Here is a 16,267-nt window from a genome sequence, read left to right on the forward strand (position 1 = left end):
TCTTTTTTGTTTTAGTTTTCTTTCAGGTTCATTGAGGATACAAAGAACTAGGTTACACTGATTGCTTTTGTTAGGTAAAGTCCCTCTTATAACTGTGTCCAGCCCCCAAGAGGTGTGCCATACACCATAACCCCCAACCCCTTCCTTCTCCCTCATTCCTGCACCACCCACCTTGAAGTGATTTGAGTTTTTCTCTTATGAGGGTATGTATTAGATCCTCTACTGGGTTTATATTAGAATTGAGTATATTGGATTCTTGCTTCTCCATTCTTGTGATACAAATTAACTTCTTGATTGTAGAGTATAAATGATAGCATTTCTGACAAGTTAGTAATGCACACTGTATCATGTTCTCTTTCTCTTTCTTTTGGTAGTCACAACAACCAGATGGAACAAAAAAATGATACACGCACTTCAGAATTTCTTCTTCTGGGATTTTCAGAACAACACAAACTGCAGCCAGTCCTCTTTGGGCTGTTCCTGTCCATGTACCTGATCACTGTGCTCGGGAACTTGCTCATCATCCTGTCCACAATCTCAGACTCCCACCTGCACACCCCTATGTACTTCTTCCTCTCCAACCTGTCCTTTTCTGACATCTGTTTTGTCTCTACCACTGTCCCAGAAATGCTGGTGAATATCCAGACACAGAGCAAAGTCATATCCTATAAAGGCTGCATCATCCAGATGCACTTTTTCTTATTCTTTGTGGGATTAGAAAACTTCCTCCTGACCATGATGGCCTATGACCGTTTTGTGGCCATCTGTCACCCCCTGCACTATACAGTCATCATGAACTCCAGGCTCTGTGCACTGCTGGTTTTGGTGTCCTGGATTATGAGTGCCCTGAATGCCTTATTACAAAGCTTAATGGTTTCCCAACTGACCTTCTGTACAGAGTTGGAAATCCCCCACTTTTTCTGTGAACTTAATCAGATTATCCATCTTGCCTGTTCTGATACCTTTCTTAATGACATGGTGATGTATTTGGCAGTTATGCTTCTGGGTGGCGGATGCCTTACTGGGATTCTTTTCTCTTATTCTAAGATAGTTTCCTCCATACGTGCAATGTCATCTGCTCAGGGGAAGTATAAAGCATTTTCCACCTGTGCATCTCACCTCTCAGTTGTCTCCTTGTTTTATTGTACATGCCTAGGGGTGTACCTCAGTTCTGCTGCCACCCACAACTCACACTCCAGTGCAACAGCCTCGGTGATGTACACGGTGGTCACTCCCATGCTGAACCCCTTCATCTACAGTCTGAGGAATAAAGACATAAAGAGGGCTCTGAAAAGACTCTTTGAGGGAAGCAATAAATGTTCATTTTTCAAAGAACTGCTGGTAATTTAAAAGCCCAAAGCCTCAGACCCAGAAATTGAGACTCAGTAATCACATTCTTCAAGTAGAATTTGGTTTTTACATTTATTTCCTGTAATTTCACTTTCTTTGATCTCAACTGTTCTGGAATTTACTGCTTCCTAATTCCTGATGATTTTTGTTTGTTTGTTTCTCATTTTCTACTTTTCATAGTATTTCCCAAATTAATGTCAGAAGCACGTTGGAGATTCCTATTTGTCTCATAGGGTGATTTTATCAGTTACACAAAAGATACTACACTTGACAGCTATAAAGGCACTAATTTGCTTTTATTCTGAGAGCATAGTTTTTCATTTTTGAGTCTGCCATTTCTTTCTGTAGCACTACCTTAGATGCTCTTACTGATAATGTAAACTTTAACATACTAGTGTGTTTTATAGCTAGTCATGGCATTTTATTCTCTTCAGTAGGAACCTCTCCAATATTCAGCTTAGTATCCACAGTGCCCTACATATTTTCTGGTACAGAGTAGGAAGGTAAAGATTGCTTATCAAATACATCTTCTATTTGTAGTCTACACATATTTGTATAAATCAATTGATTTTATATGGCATTAAAGTCAGGAATGACCTTAAATATGATGGAGTAAAATTTTTAATTATACATTAAATTACTATGGAAGATTTTATGTACATGTATTCATCAAAGTATAGAAGTCTGGTGTCTATGTGTAACAAGAGTGAAGCACTTCTATCATGGTCCGAATACTTTCATTGTATCATCTTGCTGCTTCTGCTTAAATTTTCCAGTGCTACTTATAAATGTGACTGCATCCATTGCCCTAACACATCCCTCTCCTTTTAACAAATTTTATCTTAAAGATTAAAGTATAAATAAATGAAAATATGTGTATTGGCCCTATCATCAGTTGCTTTCTCTCTTTTATATTCTGAACTCTCTTTAATATTCATGATCAAAAGATGACTCACACAAGAGCTTGAATGTCTGCCCATTATTAGCTTTGGATACAGAACTTGTGGGCCAGGCATGACATCACATACCTGTAATCCTAGCACTCTGGGAGACTGAAAAAGACAGATTGCTTGAGTCAGGAGTTTGAGAACAACCTGAACAAGAGCAAGATCCCATCTCTACAAAAAAATAGAAAAATTTTCCAGGTGTGGTGGTGTGTACCTGTAATCTCACCTACTTGGGAGGCTAAGGTAGGAAGATGGCTTGAGCCCAGGAGTTTGAGGTTGCTGTCAACTATGATGATGCCATTGCGCTCTACCCAGGCAATAGAGTAAAACTCTATGTCACAAAAACAACAACAACAAAAAGAATCTTTTTGACTCAGCATTGCAATTCACTCCATAAAAAGCACACACTTCCAACTTCTTTTGCTTATGTACAAGAGAATCTCAAAAGTAGTTTCATTTTAATATAGTTATCCAGAATAAGCATAAATAACAAGATAATCATGAATGTTGCATTGAAGTATTAGAACAAATGCCAAAAATACAAGGCATTGGATCATTCTCAATGCCTTCAGTTCTGCTCATATTGATTATTGTATTATAAGCTACTGCTACGTAACAACGCATCCTGATAGTAAATGATTAAATGTCATTCTTTTTTGTTAATCACATGGGAGATTATGTTTGACAAAGTCTCAGTTTGGGGATTAATATTTATGATTTTTGAAGTGGACAAAAATCTTAAGTCCATAGAAGTATCCATATCTAATTATAGTTCTTGCTTTTGGGACAGAGAGGACCGTTTGAAAGAGAATAACAAGAGAAGTGTGATCTAACAGTGCCTCTTACAGCTTCTTGTCAATCACTGAACGCCTTGTGACTGCTCATATTCTGTCAGTCAAAGTATGTTACGTGTCTAAACCCAAATTCAACTACTATAGACATATGCATCCCCCAATGACATATCATAAAGATCCAGAGCCAAAGGATAGAGAATACAATCTTCCTAAAGATAACAGAGGTGTTAATAAATAACTAAAAATGGATGTTCAACTGTGAACTTCTTGCAGGCTAGAACCCAGTCTGATTAATTTATATAACCACAGAACCTAGCATGATACTTAAAAAATAGTTGCTTATTAAAGGTCTGCTGAATAAATCAGTTAACTGTTTTGATGAATGTTCTTAACTATTGTATGTTTTAAGGAAGGGCCATAAAAATTATAGCTAAGGCCAAGTGTGGTGACTCACTTCTGTAATCCTAGCACTCTGGGAGGCCCAGGTGGGTGGATTGCCTGAGCTCAGGAGTTTGAGACCAACCTAAGCAAGAGCAAGACTCCTCTCTACTTAGAAAAAAACTAGCTGGGCATTGTGGCAGTCACCTGTAGTCTCAGCTACTCAGGAGGCTGAGGCAAGAGGATTGCTCAAGCCCAAGAGTTTGAGGTTGCTGTGAGTTACAATCACACCATGGCAAAGAAAGAAAGGGAAAATTATCTACCAGGGGAGAATACAGACAGGTAAGCATGTCCTACTTCTGTCAACATCAATTACATGAGTAGACTTGCAACAAGGATGATAAGAGTTCCAAGAAGAGTTGGAGGGATAAGTTGATGCATCAAAAACATGAGCTTTATTAACATCAGCCAAGAGTAGAAAATAGTAGAAAAGCTTAGAAGAGTCTAAAAGTCCCTAATGTGATTATTTGGAGCCAGCATGTGGGTGAAGCGACAATGGCCCAGAATTCAACAAAAATAGAATGGAGACCTTCAAGAACTCTGTTCCCCATGCCTGTCCCTGGGACGAGGCCCTGCCTTGTTGATTACAACTCCTTCTCACAGGAGCAGGATAATGATAGCTTCAATTCCTGTACCAAGATACATTTCTGGTGAAACAATGAACTTATTATATGAGAAAATGGGACATAGTAACAACAGCTGCTATCCACTGAACATCTGTGCAAGGTAATTTAAAAAGAGCTTTAAAATATTACTTACTTCTCACATAAACTCCATAAGATGCATGGAATTTCTAAATATTTTGTTTCCTGTCATGAGGGAAGTACTCAAGAGGCATGTGTAAACTTGGTTATGCAAAAGTTGAGGTTCCAAGTCCAACCTTTGACCTCCTGAAGTCAGACATTGGGTGAGTGGTAGAATTTTTGGTGGAGAAAGCTTCAAAATACTTAATCTGACTTTAACACTAGAGCATGGTCTTGATCCTCAAAGAGGGGTCCACATAAAGGTCAAGCAGTATTATCTTCAATAAAAAGTAGTTACAAATACAGAGTGTCTGGATCCCTCCTGAATGTCTCAAATAAGAATATACACTAAATAAGGTCCTCAAGTTAATCACATACATATTGAAGTTGGTGGTTTCAGACTAAAGGTTCTCAGCCTCCCAGTGTTAATGGTTGCTGCATAGTTTTTCACCGTTTGGACTGTCCTGTGCATTGTGAGATACAGAACAGCAACCCTAATTTCAACTGACTAGGTTTAGTAACATCTCCCCATAGTGACAACCAAAATTCTCTCCAGACATTGCAAAGTGCTTCTGAAAGACACAATCTCCCTGACTGAGAACCAATGGCTTAGAGAAACAGAAACATCTCAAAGGAGTTCTAACTAAAGCTCATCCTTTCCTCAGTTCCCAGCTCCAATTCTACAAATATACAATAATTTTCCTAGTAGTATGATCTCACAGACATAAAATATGTAAAAATGAAACACATTAAATGTGACATTAAGGGAGACAAACTATATAGTTTCCAACTCAGTCCATACTGCATAAAAACATGTAAATATATCATCTCTTAAAATTACTAAATGTTTTCTAAAAAGAGGACAAAATGGTAATTTTTTACTTGTGTTTACAAGCATAAAACTCTTTTTTTTTTTCTTTTTTGAGACAGAGCCTCAAGCTGTCACACTGGGTAGAGTGCTGTGGCATCCAAGCTCACAGCAACCTCCAACTCCTGGGCTCAAGTGATTCTCCTGCCTCCACCTCCCAAGTAGCTGGGACTACAGGCGCTTGCCACAATGTCTGGCTATTTTTTGGTTGCAGCCATCTTTGTTGTTTAACAGGCCTGGGCTGGATTCAAACCCACCAGCTCAGGTGCACATGGCTGGCACCTTAGCCGCTTGAGCCATAGGCACTGAGCCACAAGCATAAAACTCTTAATTGCTTTGTCGAAAACATCATGAAGGGGCAGTGCCTGTCGCTCAGTCAGTAGGGTGCCGACCCCATATACTGAGGGTGGCAGGTTCAAACCCGGCCCTGGCCAAATTGCAACAACAACAACAACAAATAGCCAGGCATTGTGGCAGGCGCCTGTAGTTCCAGCTACTTGGGAGGCTGAGGCAAGAGAATTGCCTGAGCCCAGGAGTTGGAGGTTGCTGTGAGCTGTGTGACACTACGGCACTCTACCAAGGGTGATAAAGTGAGACTCTATCTCTACAAAATAAATAAATAAATAAAACATCATAAAGTCAATGGTTGTAATACGTACCCACCAATGGCTTTATAGCAAAAAAAAGGTTTCTCCCTTGTTGAAGAGGAAAATAACAATTTATAGCGCTATCAGCAGCTGCATCCCCATCACAAGTCAATCAATACTTTGAAGATCCAAGGGTCCTAGTAGACAGTTTCCTCAGTCTTAGACTTCGGAGAAATTCTTAACTAAAAATTGGGCAAAGATGTTGAGAAGGTCAGACCACAGGAAGGCAAAAGAGTTCATGGGGAAAGAATAATGAAAACTGTATTCACCTTATTTCTAACCTGGGTCTTAGGAACAGAGAAACAACAAAGTAACATACTGTGTTCTTTCTTTCTAGACCAGGAACCTACTTGAAACTCTGGTGCTTGAATGTTAAAGTGTAAGAAGAAAATGTGTCCAGTTACCAGGTACAGGGAGCTGTAACTGCTCTATTTCACCTGCTGTTGTCCTTGAAGGTGTATGACCTTGGACTGGATGGGAGGTAGTTAAGTGATGCTTCACTCCTTCCTACTCACTTGTCTGCAGACAGAGCTTTGGTTTCCATCATCAACCATTCAGGGAAGAATCCAGACTTCCACACAGAAAGAGCAAAGGAGTTTCTACAAGATATTCAGGAAGAATGGAAACCAAGAATATTTATTGAGGTCACAGGAAAACAATCCAGTCTCGTCCAGGTTGAGAGAATGATGTATTTGTAGCATAGCTGAATAATTAAGTAATTTAATATCATTTTTAAAATATGTCCGTTAGACTAAACAATGTAGGGATCATTGTTGACAATAAAGGGATTGGTATAGAAGTCAAATCGGATGAGACTAAACAAGGAATGGAAGACATAAAGTGCTTTCAGTCAAATTAGAATGTATACTAGAAGTTGTGAAGTTGAAGGAGTGGGAAATTAGAATATTAGGTATGGAGGAAGTGCAGTTAATTGAGGGCTTATTTAAAAAAAATTAAGATTAGTGTATTTGAGCATGTTTCTGTATTCATTAGAAATGGCCAGAGCAATAGGATGCTTGCAAATACTACATCGCAACAACAGTTCATGAAATACAGATTTCACAATAGTTTCGTTCATATTAGACAGTCACATGAAAGTAGTAAGTGTTATTTGGTATGTCATAAAAGGAATGCTAAATAGTTATTGTTGGTGATTGTTTCCTTTTGGCTAAAGCTGAGTTACAATATTTATGGGTTTGCTAGATTTTTCTTTTCTCAACTGCAGATTGTGTATGTTCTTTGCTTTTGTTTTGTAGGTGGACATGTGGGTACTTAGGGAACAGTCATATCTGAATGTGCTTGCACTGCTAGAAATAAAAACCAATTTTCAATTGTTTATAATAAGTAAGTTAGGAGTTAAATTAAGAAAATGATTGCAGATGATGGGCAAAGGGGAACAGAGACAGAAGAAAAGTGAAATCAGAGAAAAATCTGTATGCATTCAGATTGCAATAGCAATAACAGAAGCCCCAAGTCTGCTGACAACTGCAGCAGCCTAAAGCCTGGCATTTTGGAGAAACTGTCCTGCCAGAGCTTCTCCCCTCCCCCAGCACGACTGGACTCAAAGGTCACTGAACACTGAGAGACAAGGCTTCTCCCTGCTCTCTTGGGGACAGTCAGCGCAGGGAGTTGGAAAGATAGTGAGGAACTGCAGTTCGTGCTGAATACAGTACAAGCACCTAAACCTCAGTGAGAGAGAAAAGGTCTCTCAGGAAGATAAAGAGGGAAATGCCTCTTTTCTCATCATTTCTCAGTATGGCACAGTGTCAGCATGTCTGCCCACAAGTTTCCTGGGAGTCTAACCGCCCCTCTTGTGATTTGTGTGCATGGTCTTGAGAAAGGATACCCAGGGAGAGTACTGTCTAAGGGAACAGAGATCTTCTCAAAGAGACCCCAAGGACACACCTGCGAGTTCCTCCCTGTGGTGTCTCAGCTCTTAGGTATTTGTAGAAACTTAGCTTCCTGGGACCTGGAAACTAATGTTTGCTTCCACTTCCGTAAAAGCCAAAGCCAGCTTCCCCAGCTTGATTCAAATGACCAATGAGAAAGGTATTGGTGGGCCAGAACTTTTTGACTGGGGATCAGAAGGAGAAGACTGAGGCAGTCGAGAAGAGAGGTCATTTTGAATTCTGTGCCATTGCTCCCTGGCTGAAAGAAGTAAAGCCCTTCCTCTTTTAAACATGGAGTTTGGGTGTTCAGTCTTCTGAACAGTCTGACTGAGGTCTGCTTTGACATCCTGCTTCTGGACTGTGTTCCCTGTCCCATGCTCTGTTTGTGTTAAGATCATAAATAACTTAGAGTAAGAAAAGTAAGTAAATCCATGTGATTAAGGTAGTTAGTTAAATGAGTTGGTGATTAATTGTTAACATTGTAATAAAAATTAAGCAGAGGGAGCTAGGGGCCTTTGCCACATCTTCACCTGAGGAGGTGACGGTCCCCTGGAACTTGCTCTTCAAAATTCTAATCCTTTTGTCTCTGAGTCTTTCATTTCTCACATTCTTCCATCACCACCAAGCCCCAGAAAAGAACACACCCAAACCCCAACATTGTTTTATTCTTTGATTGCATTCTTTCAAACATATAATTGGAGATTTTCTCCACTTTGCAGAATAGCATACAATTTTGTATATATGTGTAGGTATATGTCAAAGGAATGTCGGTGGGATCACACCTGTGGTGCATATTATAGGGGTATTTGCGAAACTTGGTAAATGTAGAATGTAAATGTTTTGGCACAGTAACTGAGATAACGCCGGAAAGGCTATGTTAACCACTGTGATAAAAATGTGTCAAATGGTTTATGAAGTGAGTGTATGATGCCCCATAATCATATCATTGTATACAGTTATGATTTAATAAAAAAAATTAAAAAAAAAAAAGAATCATAGATAAGAACAAATTTAAGAAAAAAAAAAAAGGAATGTGTGAAAGTTTATGTATTTTTGTGTGGTCAAATCTCCCAGTCAGTCCTATTGTGTTATCACCCTTCAGTAATTGTTTTTTTTTTTTTTTATGATACTACAATAAAACCATTTATTTATTTTTTTTATTAAATCATAGCTGTGTACATTGATATGGGGCATCATACATTAGTTTCATAGACTGTTTGACACATTTTTATCAGAATGGTTAACATAGCCTTCCTGGCATTTTCTTAATTATTGTGCTAAGACATTTACATTCCACATTTACTAAGTTTCACATATAACCTTGTAAGATGCGCCACAGGTGTTTGTTTTAAGTTAGAAAATTCTTCTATATTATTACTAGAAAAAGGGCTTAGCTGGCTGACTAGATGCAGCTAGTATGCACCTCTTCCACAGACAGGAATGAAAATAAGAAGTAGGTATTCACACCTCAAAAACACTAAGTGAGAGCACTGGGATTCAACAGAGAAGTGACCAGAAGCAGGTCCATAGCGGGATATGGAGCCCCAGGTGTCTCTCGCTTACTTTTCGCTGCATCAGAGAGCTTCTCCCACTTCTCCAACAATCCTAGCCCATCACCTGGGCATTCCATGGAATAGCTCATCATCTAAGAAAGCAGAAAGCACCTCCTCTTCTGATGAACAAAGATCAAGCACATATTCATTGGCTTCTGCCAACACTTACCTGTAAGCGCCATCTATAGGCTTGAAGGCGGAACTGCAGAAACCAATGCAAAGCCTGCTGACCTAAGTCCGTCCACACAGCCCTGGGGAATGAAAAAAGGTTCTCAAGACACCCACAATCCTGGTCCCACAGAATGCAGTGAGCCTGATCATACACCCAAGACATCACTACTACAGCCGGCATTTGAGGCAGCCCCTGCACAAAGGGGATCTATAACCAAGGAACCCAGACAGAGCCTTGGCCCCTTGAAAGTATTCACAGTGGAAGTCAAGTTAGCATGCACAACATACATTATATTCGCTCCCTTATGCAGGGAAAGTCCAATTCAAAGAAAGTAAATTTAAAAAAAGTGACAGCTTCTCCACATGAGGAGAAACCAGTATCTAACAATTCTGGCTGTATGACAAAACAGGTTGCTGCCACACCCCCATAGGATCATACCAGCTCTCCAGCAATGGATCCTAATCAAAACTTCTGAAATGCTAGATAAAAAATTCAAATTATATATTTTAAGGAATCTCAATGATATCTAAGAGAAAGTTGAAAATAAACAAAAAGAAAAAGAAGCAAATGGAACTCAGCTAAGTGAAAAACTTCTGCACAGCTAAGAATGCAACAATTAAAACAATAGACAACCTTCTGAATGGGAAAAGATATTTGCATATTACAAATCCGACAAAAAGGTGTTCACTAGAATCTACAAAGAACTCATTTAATCAACAAAAAAGAGCAAACAATCCCATCTATCACTGGGCAAGATACATGAACAGAAACTTCTCTGAAAACAGATGAATGGCCAATAAATATATTAAAAATGCTCATAGTCATCAGAGAAATGCAAATCAAAACCACTCTGAGATACCACCTAACCACAATGAGAATGACCCACTTTACAAAGTACCAAAGCTACAGATACTGGCACAGATGTAAAGAGAAGTGAACACTTTTATGCTGTTGGTGGGATTGCAAACTAATACAGCCTCTTTAGAAAGAAGTTTGGAGAATCCTGAAAAAAATTAAAATGAACATTCCATTTGATCCTGCAATCCCATTACCCGGGCATCTACTCAGAAGAAAAAAATTATTTTATCTTAAGGACATTTCCACTAGATTGTTCGTGTCAGCTCAATTTTCAATCACCAAGATGCAGAAACAACTGAAGTGCCCATCAACCCATTAATGGATTAATAAACTGGTATACCATTGAATACTATTCAACCATAAAAAATATTGAGACTTGACATCTTTTGTATTAACCTGGATGAAGTTGAAACACATTCTTTTTAGTAAAGTATCACAAGAATGGGAAAGCAAGTGTCCAATGTACTCAATACTAACATGAAGCCAGTAGATGGACTAATATACACCCACACAAGAGAAAAACTCAATTCATTTCAAGTTGGGAGAAGGGAAGAGAGGAGGAGGGGGAAGGAGTGAGGAAGGGGAAATTGACAAGGAGGACAGGAGAGTGGGGATTGGTGTCTCCCACCTAATGGGCATAATGTAAGGGTATATAGCACACCTCCTGGGGGGGACACAACTATAATAGGGACCCTACCCAACAAACGCAAACATTGTATCCTAATAATTTGTACCTTCATATTAATCTTAAATAAAAAAAAAACACACAAAGAAACCAGAAGAAATCAGGATATGAATGAAAAAATTACTAAAAAGATAAATGTTAAAAAGAAAAAAGCAAACAGAAATTCTGGAAGTGAAACTTGATTGAAGAAATTACAAAATACAGTTTGGATACTGTTTAAGTATTTTAAGCTATTGTTTAAATAGCCTAAACTAAGCAAAAAGAATTTCCGACCTTAGAGACAGGTCTTTTGGACACTCTGTTGAGACAGGTCTTTTGAATTAACCCTGTCAGAAAAAAAAATTTTTTTGAGAAATGAGGAAAGCTTTTAAAAAATATGGCATTATGTAAAGTGTCCAAACCTATGACTCATAGGTCCTCCCAAAAGAGAAGAACAAATTAAGAAGTTTGAAAATGTATTTGAGGGAATAATTGAGGAAAACTTCCCTGGTCTGGCTATAGATTTAGGTGGCCAGATACCCACAGCTCAGAGAATATCATTGCACAACAAACTTCATATTCATTGTACAACAAACTTCACTAAAAGATATAATCATCAGACTACCTAATGTCAGTGTGAAGGGGAAAAATTCTAAAAGCAACAAGAAATATCTATTACCTATAAAGGAAATACCAATGGGCTAACAGTGGACTTCTCAGCAGAAACCTTATGAACTAGAAGAGATTGGAGTCCCACTTTCAGTTTTCTTAAATAAAAAAACTATTAGTCAAGAATTTGTTATCCTACTAAACTCAGCTTCATAAAGGAAGGAGAAACAAAGTCTTTCTCAGACAAATGTTCAGGGAATTTGTTACCACTAGATAGGCCCTATAAGAAATTCTCAAAGACATTCTAAACATGAAATAAAAGGTTGAATCTCCTCAGAGTAGGGGATGGGGAGAGCTGAGAAAGGGGAGGACAGAGTGCATGGGGGGACAAGGGGGGTGGTGCATCTTTTGGGGGTGGGACACAATTATAAGAGGGTCCTTATCTAACAGAAGTAATCAATGTACACTGGTTCTGTGTACCCTCAATGAATCCCCAACGATCAAAATAAATAATAAATAAATAAATTCAAGCCAAAAAAAAAATGAAAAGGTTGAATCTCACCATCATGAAGACATATGAAAGTATATAACTCAAGGTCTTATGAATCAAGTACACAATTGAAATTACAAACTAGGTAACAATTCACATTATGATAGCAACAAAACCTCCCACATCACTATTAACCTTGAATGTGAATGGATGAAATGCTCCAATTAAAATATGTACATTGGCAGAATGGTTAATCAAACAGGATCCATATGATCCTTTAAAGAACCCACCTACTTGGTAAAAACATTACCAGTTAAGTAAAGGGGAGAGGAAAAGCTATTTTGTGTGCAAACAGAAATGAAAAGCAAGTAGGAATAGCTATATTGCTATCAGATAAGATTGACTTTAAATCAACAAAAATCAAAAAGACAAAGAAGGTCACTACAGAATGATAAAAGGAGCAATTCAAGAAGAAGATATGATAATCCTAAATATATATGCATTCAACACCAAGGTACATTAAACAAATACTAGACCTAGGAAAGGTGATGGAAACAATACAATAATAGTAAGTGAATTTAACACCCCACGGACAGGATTAGACAGATAATAAAGTTAGAAAATCAACAAATACACTGGACAAAAATTGGACTCTAGAACAAATAGTCCTAACAGATGTTTACAGGCAAAAACCATCACAGAATATTTTGAGTGTCTCCATTTGCACAACCAGAGGAAATGGATAACTTTCTGGAAGCATAGAGCCTCCCAAGATTGTACCAGAATGAAACTGAAGTCTTGAGCATACCAATAACAAGTAAGGAGGTTGAATCAGCCACAAAAAATTTCCAACATTCTAGAAAACAACAACAACAAAATATACATTCTACTCATCAGTGCCTGGAACATTCTCCAAAAGAGACCATATTTTAGGCAATAAAACATGTCCTGAACAAATAATAAGTAATAAGATGAATCAGTAATGAAAATCTTCCAAAAACAAACAACAAAAAATATCCCAGGACCAGGCATATTAACAGCCAAATTCTACTACACATACAGAAAAGAATTAGTACAATTCCTTATAAAACTGTTCCCAAAAATTGAAGAGGAAGGAATCCTCCCTATCTCATTCTAAAAAGCAAGTATCACCTTGATAGTGAAGCCAGAAGAGGACACAACAACAACAGAAAGAATATTACACACCCATATCTCTGGTAAACATAGGTGCAAAAATCCTTAACAAAATACTAGCAAAGCAAATTAAACAGCACATCAAAAATAGAATATCCCATGATCTAATGGGTTTTATCAAAGTGATGCAAGGATCGTTCTACATATACATATCAATAAATGTGATTAACCACACAAACGGACTTTAAAACAATCTTATGATTGTCTAAATAGGTTCAAAATAAGCATTCAATAAAATTCAACATCCCTTCATAATAAAAACCTCCAACAAACTAGGCATAGAAAGAACATATTTCAAAATAATAAATGCTGTAGATGATAAACCCAAAGCCAACGTCATACTGAATGGAGGAAAGTTGAAAGTGTTCCCCCTAACAAGAATAAGATACAAACGGTCTATGAAACTAGTGTATGGTGCCCCATGACCACATTAATGTACACAGCTATGATTTAATAATAAATAAATAAATAAAAGAATAAGGTACAGATCCCCACCTTCAACACATCTATTCAAGATAGCACATTAAGTCCTATCCAGAGAAATTAGGCAGGAGAGAGAAATAAAGGGACATCAAATTGGAAAAGAGGGAGTCAAATTACCTCTGTTTCCTGATGGTATATTACCTCTGTTTGCTGATGGTATGCTCTTATGCATAGAAAACCCTAATGTTCCCTCTAAAAAACACCTAGATTTAATAAATGAATTCAGCAAAGGTTCAGGATACAAAATTAATATACAAAAGTCACTAGCATTTCTATGCACAAAAAAACCATCAAACAGACAACCACATCAAGAACTGAATCCCATTCAGTTTTTTTTTACAATAAGTAAAAAGAAACTTTTAATAGCTAGGAATACACTGAACCTAGGAGGTGAACAGTCTCTACAAGAACTAGAAACACTAATAAAAGAAATTGCAGAAGACAAAAACAAATGGGAAAACATCCCATGCATATGGATGGGAAGAATCAATATCATTAAAATGACCATACTGCCCAAAGCAATCTACAGGTTCAATGCAATTCCTATCAAATAGCCAAAATCACTTTTCATAGAATTAGGAAAAACATCCTAAATTTCACATGGAACAAGATAAAAGAACCCAAATAGTCAAACAATCCTAAGCAAAAAGAACAAAGTGAGAATAATCACATTTCCAAAATTCAAATTATGCTACAGTACGATAGGAATCAAAAGAGCATGGTACTGGTAAAAATATACACACCTAGATCAAAGGAACAGAATAGAGAACCCAGAGATAAAGCCACATCCCTACAACTAACTGATGTTCAACAAAAATGTACACTAGGGAAAGGAGTCCCTCTTCAATGAATAGTGCTAGAGAAAATGGAGAGTCAAATGCAGAATAATGGACTCATGTCTCTCACTATGTACAAAATTAATTCAACATGATTAAATAATTTAATGTAAGCTCTGAAACCATAAAAGTGTGAGAATAAAACCTAGGGAAAATTCTTCTAGACACAGGCTCAGGCAGGAAGTTACAGCTAATTCCTCAAAACCACAAGGAATCAAAACAAAAATTAAAAGGTCCCTGCAAACAAAAGAAGTAATCAAAAGAATGTACATAAAACCTTCAGAGCGGGAGAAACATTAACAAACTATGCATCTTGTAAGTTGTCTACAAAAAAACTCAAAGAACTCAACAACAAAAAACCCAGACAAACTCATCAAAAGTGAGAAAATAGCATGAACTGATATTTTCCAGAAGAAGAAAAAGACGTGACTAACAAGCATATGAAAAAAATGCAGAACATTGGTAATCTTCAGACAAACGCAAATTAAAACCAAATGAGATATTATCTTACAATCAAAATGGCTATTATTAAAAAGTCAGAAAAATAACAAATATTAGTGAGAATGGAAAGGAAAAGGAATGCCTATACACTATTGATGGGGATGTAAACTAGTATAGCCGTTATGGAAAATAGTATTGGAATATTTTTAAAAACTAAAAAATATAATCACCATTCAATCCAGCAGTCACCATGACTAGGTATCTACTCAAAGGAAAATAAATAAATGTTTCAAAAATACACCTTCACTGATGTGTTTATCACAGCATTGTTCACAGTTGCAAAGTGTGGAAGGAACCTAAATGTCCATCACTGAAGGAATGGATAAAGAAAACGTGCCACAATACACAATGGAGTACTACTCTGCCATAAAAAAGGGTGAAATCTTTTGCAGCAACGTAGATGCAACTGGAGGCCATTATCTTAAGTAAAACAACTCAGAAACAGTAAGCCAAAAATTGTATATTCTCACTGATAAGTGGGAGAAGATCATGTAAGCACATGCATAATATGTAGAATGCTTGATACTAGAGACTCAGAGGATGGTAGTGGGGTGAAGGATGAGAAATTACTTAAACAGTACATTACATGTTCTTCAGGCAATGATTACACTAAATATCCAGTTTTACCACTACACAATATATCCATGTAACAGAATTGCAACTGTACCCCTTAAATCGGTACACCTTTTTCTTTTTTATTATTTTTTTATTAAATCATAGCTGTGTACATTAATGTGATCATGGGGCACCATACACTGGTTTTAGACACCACTTGAAATATTTTCTTTTTTTTTTTTCTTTTCTTTCCTTTTTTTTTTTTTTTTATTGTTGGGGACTCATTGAGGGTACAATAAGCCAGGTTACACTGATTGCAATTGTTAGGTAAAGTCCCTCTTGCAATCATGTCACGCCCCATAAAGTGTGACACACACCAAGACTCCAGCCCCCTCCCTCCATCCCTCTTTCTGCTTCCCCCCCATAACCTTAATTGTCATTAATTGTCCTCATATCAAAATTGAGTACATAGGATTCATGCTTCTCCATTCTTGTGATGCTTTACTAAGAATAATGTCTTCCACTTCCATCCAGGTTAATACGAAGGATGTAAAGTCTCCATTTTTTTTAATGGCTGAATAGTATTCCATGGTATACATATACCACAGCTTGTTAATCCATTGCTGGGTTGGTGGGCATTTAGGCTGTTTCCACATTTTGGCGATTGTAAACTGAG

General features: G+C 37.5%; 1 protein-coding gene across 1 annotated transcript; it reads left to right on the top strand.

Annotated features, from left to right (window-relative positions):
- Nucleotides 1–387: 387 nt before the first annotated feature.
- Nucleotides 388–9,313, top strand: LOC128581001 (olfactory receptor 7A10-like). Its single transcript, XM_053583464.1, has 2 exons — nt 388–1,309; nt 9,183–9,313. Exons 1-2 carry the CDS (start codon nt 388–390, stop codon nt 9,311–9,313), a joined length of 1,053 nt encoding a protein of 350 aa, XP_053439439.1.
- Nucleotides 9,314–16,267: the final 6,954 nt, after the last annotated feature.

This window comes from Nycticebus coucang, chromosome 3, assembly GCF_027406575.1.
Source record: "Nycticebus coucang isolate mNycCou1 chromosome 3, mNycCou1.pri, whole genome shotgun sequence".
Classification (NCBI taxonomy): domain Eukaryota; kingdom Metazoa; phylum Chordata; class Mammalia; order Primates; family Lorisidae; genus Nycticebus; species Nycticebus coucang.

Coding starts and splice junctions, on each gene's coding strand:
- LOC128581001 (XM_053583464.1), top strand. CDS start 388: ATGGAACAAAAAAATGATACACGCACTTCAGAATTTCTTCTTCTGGGA. Junction 1,310..9,182: donor GAAAAGACTCTTTGAGGGAA/GCAATAAATGTT, acceptor GATTCAACAGAG/AAGTGACCAGAAGCAGGTCC.